The following is a 12154-nucleotide window of genomic DNA, read 5'->3' as shown; positions in this document are numbered from 1 at the left end:
AGCTGCTAGCATCGCGGTTTATTGCGCCAGCGGTCTGATTGTTCTTTCTGAGATGCGAGGGTTTCCCCCAGTACTACAGTTTCCTCCCACACTCCAAAAATGTGTGAATTAGGGTTAGTAAATTGTCTGACTATGTTGATGTCGGAAGCATAGGGAGACTTGCGGGCTGCCCTAGCACACTCTCCGACTGCGTTGGTCGTTGATGCAACAATGTATTTCACTACACATTGCAATGTACTTGTGACAAACAAAGCCAGTCTTTATCTTTTATCACATTGAAGGCCAAGTGTGAAACTTTGAAAAGATGGACCAAACTGAGTTATCAATTCTTTGTGCCCTACAGTTCACTGAGAAAAAACATCTCGCTTGGATTGTATGTGTCTGATGAGAACGAGAGGAGCAGTCTAGAGCTTGCAGAGAGACTCTGTCTCCATCTTATGAATGAAAACCAGAAGGTGATACAACAAGTGAGTGAGTTTTTATCTGGTGCTGTTCAGTTTGAGAATAAAACTCCACTTTATCTGTTGTCCAGCCATTGGGAAATTCTGATGGTCTGTCATCTTGTTCGCTGGGTATTGTTTCCAAAGCTCCCTCCCATTTTACCAGTCCTTCCCTCCCTGCAAATCCCGTGGGCCTGTGCTGTCTCGAGATTCATGAGGTCTCTGATTCCCACATATTCTCTCTCGAGGCTTACTGGGTCTACGGTCCCCATGTTCCCCTGAATCCAGCAGTGTTAATTATTGCACCTGCTGCTCCTTTTGTGGCCTCCATCAATGAAACTGGATGTAGATTGGGATACCGCTTTAGTGAGCACTTTCTGTGCCAGCTGGGAGCTTGTCACTTCAATTCCACTTTCCATCCCCACACCGCCATGGCTGTCCATGGCTTCCTCTTCTGTTAGTGCATGGCCGAACAAAAATTTGAGGGAAAGCATATCATACACGCGTTGGCCACTTTATTAGGTATTTTCTTTATCTAATAAAGTGGCCACCGAGTGTGTGTTCATGGTCTTCTGCTGCCTTAGTCCATCCTCTTCAAGGCATGATGTATTTTGTGTTCAGAGCTGCTCTTTTGCACACCCGTTAGAACATGGTCATTTGAGTTACTGTTGCCTTCCTGTTAGCTTGAACCAATATGCGCATATTCCATTGACCTCTCAGTTTTCACCCAGTGAACTGCTGCTCACAGGTGTTTTTTTTGTGCTTGGCACCATTCTCTAAAACCTAGAGACTGTTATGTGTGAAAATCCCAGGAGATCAGCATTTTCTGAGATACTCAAACCACCTGGTCTGGCCCCAACATTCATTTCATGGTCAAAGGCACTTAGGTCACATTTCTTCCCCATTCTGATGTTTGCTGTGAACAACAACTAAACCTCTTGACCATGTCTTCAACCTGGCACCGTGAACATCAAATTCCTCAAATTTCTGTAACCACTCCCCCTCTTCTCTTTTATCTCTTTCCTCCTGATCCCATTGGGCCCCCATCACTTAACTCTCTCCCACCCGCTCCACCAGCTGATCACCCACATACCCCTCCCACTGGTTCCCCGCCTCACATCCCTCCCTTTATTCCATGCTCCACCATTCTGTTCCATCAGATTCCTAGTTTCTCAGCACTTCTCAAACAATGTCCTAGGGAGGTTGTTTGCTGGTGCTGTTGGGGAGGTTTTAAACTAATATGGCAGGGAGATGAGAACCCACACAGAAAAGAAGAGGGAAGTGATACAGAGATCAAAGCTAGAGTTAGTGAAGAAAAAAGTAAGAGTAGAGTGCATAAAAGTAAAAAGCAAAAATCGCATAGGTCACTAGATTCTAAAAGGACAATGAGTATAAGGGCACTTTATCTAAATGCCCATAGTATTAGAAACAAGGTGAGTGAACTTGTGACACAGATCAGTACCAAGGCATATGATTTAGTGGCCATTACAGAAACCTGGTTGCAAGGTGGAGATGACTGGGAATTAAATATCCAAGGGTATCAGGTAATAGGGAAAGATAGGCAGGAAGGCAGAGGAGGTGGGGTGGCGCTCTTGATTAGGGATGAGATCGGCGATTGTGAGAGACGATATAAGATCTACAGAACAGAATGTTGAGTCCACATGGGTAGAGATTAAGAATAGTAAAGGGAAAAAATCACTGGTGGGTGTTGTCTATAGGCCACCTAATAAAAATATTGCAGTGATAGAGGCGATTAACCAAGAAATAACTGAGGCTTGTAAGAACGGAGCGGCAGTTGGCATGGGAGATTTTAACTTCCACATAGATTGGGTGAATCAGGTTGGTCAAGGACGTCTTGAGGAGGACTTCATAGAATGCATCCATGATGGCTTTCTTGAGCAGCATGTTAGTGAACCTGCAAGGGAAAATACTGTCTTAGATCAAGTCCGAGACAGGTAAGATTAACGATCTTGTAGTCAGGGATCCTCTTGGAAAGAGTGATAATAGTATGATTGAATTTCACATACAGATGGAGGATGAAATAGTTAGATCTAAAACTAGTGTATTATGCTTGAACAAGGGAGACTACAACGGGATGAGGGAGGAGTTGGCTGACGTGGATTGGGAGCAGAGGCTATTTGGTAGGACAGTTGAGGAACAGTGGAATACTTTCAAAGAGATTTTTCACAGTACTCAACAAAAGTATATTCCAGTCAAAAGTATGGACAGTAAGTGTGGGGAGAGCCAGCCTTGGATAACTAAGGAAATAAAAGATAGTATCAAGTTAAAAGCTCATGTGTACGAAGTTGCAAAGAGTAGTGGGAGACTGGAGGATTGGGAAAGCTTTAAAAAGCAACAAAGAACAACTAAACAAGAAGTGAGGAAAGGGAAATAGAGTATGAAAGTAAATTAGCACAAAATATAAAAACAGATAGCAAAAGTTTTTATAAATATATAAAGCGGAAGAGGGTGGCAAAAGTCAATGTAGGTCCCTTGGAAGACGAGAAGGGGAAATTGATACTGGGTGATAAGGAAATGGCTGAGGCATTGAACGACTATTTTGTTGTCAGTCTTCATGGTAGAGGACACGTCTACTATGCCAAAGAAGGAAGTTATGGATGAAATGGGAAGTGAAGACCTTGATAAAATCCCTGTCACTAACGAGATAGTGATGAGCAAACTAGAGGGCCTGAAGGTAGATAAGTCCCCTGGTCCTGATGGGATGCATCCCAGGATGCTGAAGGAATTGGAGGTTGTAGTAGATGTGTTGGTAATCAATTATCAAAATTCTCTGGACTCTGGGCAGGTCCCAGCGGGTTGGAAGACAGCAAATGACTTGCCACTTTTTTAAAAAGGATGTAGGCAAAAGACAGGCAACTATACTCCAGTTAGCTTAACATCTGTAGTTGGGTAAATGCTTGAAGCTGTTATTAAGGAAGAAACAGCAAAACATTTAGAAAGGAGTGGTTCCATTAGATGCAGCATGGATTCAGAAAGGGTAGGTCCTATTTGACAAAATTACTGGGGTTCTTTGAGGACATAATGGGTGCAGTGGATAGAGGGGAACAGGTGGATGTCATATACTTGGATTTCCGGGAAGCAGTTGATAAGGTGCCCCACAAAAGATTTATAAATAAGGTACGGATGCATGGAGTCAGAGGAAGAGTATTGACATAGATAGTGGATTGGTTAACTAATAGAAGGCAGAGAGTTGGTATAAATGGGTGTTTCTCCAGTTGGAAGTCTGTGGTGAGTGGGGTGCCGCAGGGGTCGGTGCTGGCCTGCAGCTGTTTACCATTTACATTGATGATTTGGAAGAGGGGACTGAGTGTAGTGTAGCAAAATTTGCTGATGACACTAAACTGAGTGAAAAGGCAAATTGTACAGAGGATGTGGAGAGTACAGAGGGATATAGATAGGTTAAGTGAGTGGGCCAAGGTTCTGGCCGATGGAATACAACATTGGTAAATGCAAGATCATCCACTTTGGAAGGAATAATAGAAGAGCAGATTATTATTTAAATGGTGAAAGATTGCAGCATGCTGCTGTACAGAGGGACTTGAGCGTGCTTGTGCATGAATCATAAAATGTTGGCTTGCAGGTAGAACAGGTTATTAAGAAGGCAAACGGAATGTTGGCCTTCATTGCTGGAGGGATTGAATTCAAGAGCAGGGTGGTCATGCTGCAACTATACAGGGTACTGTAAGGCCGCACCTGGAGTACTGTGTGCAGTTCTGGTCTTCATACTTGAGGAAGGATATACTGGCTTTGGAGGCAGTGCAGAGGAGGTTCACCAGGTTGATTCCAGGGATGAAAGGGTTAACCTATGAGGAGAGATTGAGTCACCTGGGACTATACTCTCTGGAATTCAGAAGAATGAGAGGGGATCTTATAGAAACATACAACATTTTGAAAGGGATAGAAGTAGGGAAGTTGTTTCCATTGGTCGGTGAGACTAGAACGAGGGGACATTGCCTCAAGATTCAGGGGAGAAGATTTAGGATGGAGATGAGGAGAAACTGTTTTTCCCAGAGAGTGATGAATCTGTGGAATTCTCTGCCCAGGGAAGCAGTTGGGGCTTCTTCACTAAATATATTTAAGATACAGTTAGATAGATTTTTACATAGTAGGGGAATTAAGGGTTATGGGGAAAAGGCAGGTAGCTGGAGCTGAGTTTCCAGACAGATCAGCCGTGATCTTATTGAATGGCGGGGCAGGCTCGATGGGCCGGATGGCCTACTCCTGCTCCTATTTCTTATGTTCTTTGTCACTTCCACCGATCACCTCCCAGTTTATGACACCATTCTCACTTCCTAGCCTCTCAACTGCCTATCACCTCCCTCACCTGAAGCCGCCTATCACCTGCCACCTCAGGCTCCATCTCCTTCCCGCAACCCCCATTCCACTGGCTATCTACCCTCTTTCTTTCCAGTCCAGTTGAAGGATTCTGTCCTGAAAACATCTGGGAACATACAGTTAAGGTTATTAAGTTGTAGGCAGAAGTGTGGCAACATTTGCGGGCTGCCCAGTGCAACCCTAACTAATTTGACACAAAATGGCGCATTTCAGAGATCGTTTCAATGTACATGTGACAAATGAAGCTAATCTTTAAATCTTGAGCTATATGGAGATATTTGAGAAGCATGGAGAGTTCTCCTGTGAAGAAAGAATATTAAGGAAGATTTTCTAAGGATGCTTTTTAAATGATGAGGTGTCTGATAACGAGTTATAAAGTGGAGATTACATTCCACTGGCAGTGGGCTGATGGCCAGGGTACACAGTTGGCAAAGAATGAGAAGAGAGTTTATTATGCAGTCTTGATGATGTGGAATGTTTTTCACGAGGGGGTGGTAAAAACAAGTTCAAAAGTAACATTTAAAAGGTAATGAACTCTATGCTTCACGATAAATTTGTATGGCTCTGGGGAAAAATTGTAGCTAAATGAATAGCTATTTCAAAGAGGATATTCATTATTAGCCAAATGCTGATCTCCGGCTGTGTCACATTCTGTGGTTACTGGTTAAAACAATCTGGTTTTGTAGACATCTGGATGATTGAACTTGCAAGAAATTTATAATTTTTCCAACGTTAATTCACCCCAAGGGATTATTGTGTAGGGAAGGAAGAAAGTTCTTGTAAGGGTAATAGAAACTTATTTTAAGAATACATAATATCCTGTCAAACAAGGTTATGGAACAGAATCTCAGGAGGATTACAACAAGGAATGAGGCATTTGAACCATCAGATCAGCTTGGTTCAATCCTTGCTTTGTTATTTCTTTGCCAACCCCTCTTTACACTACTGTATGACTTCTACAGATTTCCATGCAAATTTGTTCACCCCCACACTCTATTCATCAACAACCTCCAGCGTACAGTGGATTCTGTTTAATTGGGCCTTTGGTTAATCGGAGCAGACAGTTACTTGGGACAAACCTTGAAGAACAAAAGTGTTCGAGAAAATACCCAGGATTCCCTTTGTTTATTTGGGTCACTATGCCACTTCATTGGGATAGGAGATTCTTGCCAGTTTCTAATTAGCATTAGCTGTGTTTAGTTACGTGGCCGTTAGCCTTAGGACAAACAATTTTTAAATAGCATCAGTTGCATGTGTTTGTGTTCAATAAATAGTCATTATTGTCAGTGATGGTTTGCATGAAATAGCAGTAAGACAATTCTGAGCTCCTTCACTCACTGTAGTTTTAAGCATTCAGGCTTGGAGATGCCCGAAAGAGCCAAGAGTGAAAACTAAACAATCTTACTACTTCTACAAGTTCAGAACTACGAAGATTCTGAAGGTATCGACAATCATCTTGAATTTTACAATGAAAATAAAGATTTGGAGGATGTATGAAGGAAGTCCATTATCTGTACTAGGTGTCTGCATTGATTTTATTCATTGTGTACACTGGATGAATTCCTGCAGCGATAACTATTAGAAACTAATACGCAGTTTTGTAGCACTACTGGTAGTGTCCTAATTCGTTGCGTGTTTTATTTAAATACATAATATGTTACTCAATTAAATGGTAATTTGCCGCCTTTAAACTATTTCCATGATATTTCAGTTAATTTAGGACAGCTGCTTAATAGGGCAAAAATACACTGGTTCTGATGTGCCTCAATTAACTGGAATCCACTGTATTTGCAGCATAGTTCAGGCTCTTAGGCCCACAATGTTGTTGCGACTTTTTAACCTACTCTAAAATCAATCTAGCCCTTCTGTCCTACACAGCTCTCCATTATTCTAACATTCATGTGCCTTTTTAAGAGATTTTTAAACGCCCCTAATGTATCTGCCTCTATCGCCACCCCTTGCAGGACATTCACACTCACCACTCTCTGTGTGAAGAACTTGCCTCTATATTTTCCTCTGGTTTCCTTAAAATTATGCTCCCTCGTAATTAGCCTTTTCAGCTCCTGGAAAAAAATTCTCTGGCTATCCACTGGATCTATGCCTCTTATCATTTTGTACACCCCTATCAAGTCGCCTCTCATCTTGCTTCGCTCCAAAGAGAAAATCCCTAGCTCACTCAATCTGTCTTTATAAGACATTCTCTCCAATCCAAAAAGCATACTCGTAAATTTCCTCTATACCTTCTCCAAAGCTTCCACATCCTTCCGATAAAGAGGTGATCAGAACTGAACACAGTATTGCAAGTGAGGTATTTGACATATTACCCAATTGGTATCTCACCAATTGGGCCATCTTCTTTCCAACCCTGTTTAATTTGCATCATGTCTTTATGTGAACCTGTCTTAGATTTCAAGGAAGCAGAGAAAGAGTTGGAAAATGAGATTAGATTGGCTCATTGCTTCTCAACCAGTAGGAATCAGAATCCGATTTGTTATCACTGACATACAGTGTGTCGTGAAATTTATCTTGTGGCAGCGGTTTAGTACATTACAATACGACACAAACACATGATGATGATGGTACAATACATTAAAGATTACTTGAAGGAACAGTAAGAAATATAGAATATTAAAAACAAATAGTGCAAAAGAAGAGTGAAATAGTGAGGTAATGTTAATGGGTTCATGGACTGTTCAGGAATCTGACGGCTGAGGGGAAAATGCTGTACCAAAAAACCCAGCTTGTGCATCTTTCTGGCTCCTACACTTCAAGGAGAGTGCATGTCCTGGATATTGAGGGTCCTCCAGGGTGGATGCACAGCCTTCTGAAGACGTCCTTGATGGTGGGGAAGCTGGTTGAGTCTGCAACCCTCTGCAGCTTTTTCTGATCCAGTGCATTGGTGCCTCCACACCAGGGATTGATGTAACCAGTTAGAATGCTCTCCTTGGTACATCTGAAGAAATTTGCCAGAATTTTTGGTGACATATCACGTCTCCTCAAACTCCTATTGACATGTAGGCAGTGGTGTGTCTTCTTCACGTGGTCGAGGATTGAGGATGTGAGGATTGATGCCGATGATTGAAGCCTGAGGGTCATTCGAAAGTCTTGAAGTTGAGGCCTGTTGACTGGAGCCCCTTGTCTGCGAATCTCTGAGTCCACTGGGGCAGCTAAAAGCCCAATGTCTGCGAGTTCGAGTCCACTGGAGGCTGAAGACAGCTTGTTCTGGAGTTGGAGGACTGTGTACATGCATGGGTGGATGTGGTAGGGGGCAGGAATGGGGCTTGTTTTGCTATTGCTTGTATTCTGTTATGGTGTGTTCTGAGAAGCACTGCGGGCATGCTACGTTGGTGGCAGAGTGAGTGGTCACACTTGTGGCCTGCCCCCGGCACCCCTTCGGGTGTGTTCGTTGTGAACACATAAGACACATTTCACTGTGAGTTTCGATAGTACACGCGATAAACCAATTTGAATCTTGAATCTAGAATCTAGTCTGTAGAAATGGATCTGAAACCGGTGTTGGCATTCCTCTCTATACTGAGATTCCCAATCTTGTCATCATGTCATTGGCAATGCCCCACTTGGCAGTGTTCCTCTCTGTTTTTCTCTTCATTTTATGAACTTCTTGGCACTTGCTGGTGCTGAGATCTGCAGAGTCCAGACATGCTAAACTGCCTTGCTCATGAAGTTATTGCTCACCGATTGGACATCCCAACTTAACTGAATTGTGTGCTCATTGTCCCCAGCACATGCTGTGTGGCTTTTATTTATAGTTTGGTTGGCCATATGAAGATCAGAATCAAGTTTGATATCACTGGCATACGTCCTGAAATTTGTTGTTATGCAATACATTAAAAAAACTAAATTACGGTAGGTGTGTGTGTGTGTATATACAGTACATACAGTACACACACACACACACACACACACACACACACATAAATATACACACATATATACAAAGTTAAATATGTAGTGCAAAAAGGGGAAAAAAAACGTAGTGATGTAGTGTTATGGGTTCAATGTTCATTTAGGAATCAGATGGCAGAGGGGAAGAAGCTGTTCCTGAATCGCTGAGTGTGTGCCTTCAGGCTCTTGTACCTCCGCCCTGATGGTAGCAATGAGAAGGGGGCAGTGACAAGAGTGAGAACCTTGTCTGAGTCCCTTTCTCACCCTATTCTCTCTTCCCCTCAGACATTCTGGCTGGCTTGATGTTTTCTTTCTGACTCTCAATAACTTTACTCGAGCCAACAATCTTTCCTGAGCTTTGTATTACACCAAACAGTGATACTCAGGGAGCTAAATGGAAAACACATGCAGATAATTTTTTTTTAACACATGAGATTCTGCAGATGCTGGAAATCTAGAGTTACACACACACACACACACACACACACACACACACACACACACACACAATGCTGGAGGAACTCAGCAGATCAGGCAGCATCTATGGAGAGGAATAAACAATCAATGTTTTGCATTGGGACCCTTCATCAGGACTGCAAAGGAAGGGGGAAGATGCCAGAATAAGAAGGTGGGGAAGAGGATGGGTGAGTTTTCTTTGTTGTTATTGCCTTTTGGCAATATTTAGGATTACATTGTAAAATGGCAAGAAAAAAATAGAAATCTGAAATAAAACGCAAAATGCTGCTATGAATCATTTTGTTTAGACATGCTCCAGATCTATCTGTTATTCACTGCCACTGTTCTGATCAGTGCAAAGGGTTCAATGTCCATTCAGAAATCGAATGGCAGAGGGGAAGAAGCTGGTCCTGAATTGTTGAGTGTGTGCCTTCAGGCTTGTGTATCTTCTCCCTGATGGTAACAATGAGAACAAGGCATGTCCTGGGTAATGCAAGTTCTTAATGATGGACACTGCCTTTTTCAGGCATTGCTCCTTGAAGGTGTCCTGGATCCTACAGAGACTAGTGGTCATGATGGAGCTGACTAAGTTTACAATTCTCAGCAGCTTACTTTGATCCTGTGTAGTAGCCGCCCACCCTCCCCCCCCCCCCCCCACCATGCCAGACAGTGATGCATCCAGTTAGAATGCTCTCACGGTACATCTGTAGAAATTTTCCTGTGATTTTGGAGACATACCAAATCTTCTCAAACTCCTAATGAAATATAGCTTCTGTCATGCTTTCTTTATAACTGCATCATTATGTTGGGCCTAGGATAGGTCCTCAGAGATGTTGACACCCAGGAACTTGAAATTGCTCACTCTCTCCACTTCTGATCTCTCTGTGAGGATTGGTGTGTGTTCCCTCGCCTTACTCTTCCTGAATTCCACAACCAACCCTTTGGTCTTCCTGACATTGAATGCAAGGTGTTTACTGTGACACCACTCAACTAGCTGATACATCTCACTCCTGTATGCCTTCTCATCACCATCTGAAATTCTGCCAACAATAGATTCTCCTCTTTTTTTTTTTGACTCCACAAGACAGGAGCAGAATTAGGCCATTCAGCCCATCAAGTCTGCTCCACCATTCCATCCTGGCTGATCTCGGATCCCACTCAACCCCATACACCTGCCTTCTCGCCATATCCTTTGATGCCCTGATCGATCAGGAAACTATCAGCTTCTGCCTTAAATATACCCACGCACTTGGCCTCCACTGCAGTCTGTGGCAGATCATTCCCCAGGTTCACTACTCTCTGGCTAAAAAATGTCCTCCTTACCTCTGTTCTAAGGGGTTGATCCTCAATTTTGAGGCCAAGCCCTCTAGTTCTGGATATCCCCACCACAGGAAACATTCTCTCCACATCCACCCTAGCTAGTCTTTCCAATATTTGGTAGGTTTCAACGAGATACCCCCACATTCTTCTAAATTCCAGTGAGTATCGGCCCAAAGCAGCCAAACATTCCTATATGTTAACCCCTTCATTCCTGGAATCATCCTCGTGAACCTCCTTTGGACTCTCTCCAATGACATCACATCCTTTCTGAGATAGGCCAGTCTCACCTGAGTTCCTTTGCATTTTCTCTGTCTCTCCTCTTTCCCCCCGTACCATCACCTGCTCTGCACCTTAAAACTTTTCGCAGATTTGACAAAAGACGATCAGTCTACAGATCTTGCTTGACCTGCTGACGAATTCCAGCATGTTCTGCTATATTAGCTTAAGTTTAAAAATTTCAGGTTCCAGTTACCATCTGAACAGCTAATTTACAAATCCGGTCTGTGCAATAAGTGGAGATGTGTAATTGTGAATTGCGATCAGAGACATGACCTCTTATGGTTACTGTCATCGGGGAGGGGTTGCAGGAATCCATAAATTTGCTGATGATACAACCATTGTTAGCAGAATTTCAGATGGTGTCGAAAGGGCGTACAGGAACAAGATATACCAATTAGTTGAGTGATGTCGCAGCAACAATCCTGCACTCACATCAATAAGACCAAAGAACTGATTGTGGACTTAAGAAACGGAAAGACAGGGGAACACTAACCAATCCTCATAGAGGGATCAGAAGTGGAGAGAGTGAGCAATTTCAAATTCCTGGGTGTTAATATCTCTGAGGACCTAATCTGGACGCAACATATTGAGGCAACTATAAAGAAGGCCATATTTCATTAAGAGTTTGGGGAAATTTGGTGTTTCCACAAAAAAAACACTTGAAAAATTCTACCCATGTACTGTGGAGAGCATTCTGGCTGGCTGTGTTACCAATTTGAATAGGGAGGCTACTGCACAGGATAGAAGTAAGTTGTAAAAACTTGTAAAGTTAGTCAGCTCCATCATGGGTACTAGTCTCCATAGTATCCGAGACATCTTCAAGCAGTGGTGCCTTAGGAAGGTGGCATCCATCATTAAGGACCCCAAACACCCAGGACATGCCCTCTTCTTATTGTTACCATCAGGAAGGAGGTATAGAAACCTGAAGGCACACACTCAGTTATTCAGTTACAGTTTCTTCCCCTCTGCTATCTGATTTCTAAATGGATTTTGAAGCCATGAACACAACCTCACTACTTTTTATTTCTGACTTTTTTTGCACTACTCATTTTAACTTAACTATTTAATAGGCATATATAAACTTAATGTAACTCAGTGTTTTCTCTCTATATTTACTTATGTATTTCATTTGCACTGCTGCTGTAAAGTTGACACATTTCACAACATATGCCGGTGAATTCAGATCTAATTCTGATTCTGAAGGCCAACGCTCAATGATTTAGGAACAACTTCTTTCCCTCTGCCATCATATTTTTGAATCAGAATCAGGTTAAATATCACGGGAAATTTGTTATTTTGTGGCTGCAGTACAATGCAATGTATAATAAAAACTAAATTACCATAAGTATATATGTAGGGGTGTGTGTGTGTGTGTGTGTGTGTGTGTGTGTGTGTGT

General features: G+C 42.5%; 1 protein-coding gene across 8 annotated transcripts in view; it reads left to right on the top strand.

Annotated features, from left to right (window-relative positions):
* Positions 1-12154, top strand: part of setd4 (SET domain containing 4) — a 148522-nt gene that overhangs the window by 94230 nt on the left and 42138 nt on the right. For all 8 annotated transcript variants that reach the window (XM_072259934.1, XM_072259935.1, XM_072259936.1 and 5 more), the window contains one exon: positions 344-467. In XM_072259934.1, coding sequence (XP_072116035.1) covers positions 344-467 — 124 coding nt within the window. The remainder of the gene's footprint in view (positions 1-343; positions 468-12154) is intronic.

This window comes from Mobula birostris, chromosome 6 (genome assembly GCF_030028105.1).
Source record: "Mobula birostris isolate sMobBir1 chromosome 6, sMobBir1.hap1, whole genome shotgun sequence".
In the NCBI taxonomy this organism is placed as follows: Eukaryota; Metazoa; Chordata; class Chondrichthyes; order Myliobatiformes; family Myliobatidae; genus Mobula; species Mobula birostris.
Note: the sequence above shows the minus strand (reverse complement) of the source record. Positions and strands in the feature narration are given on the sequence as shown.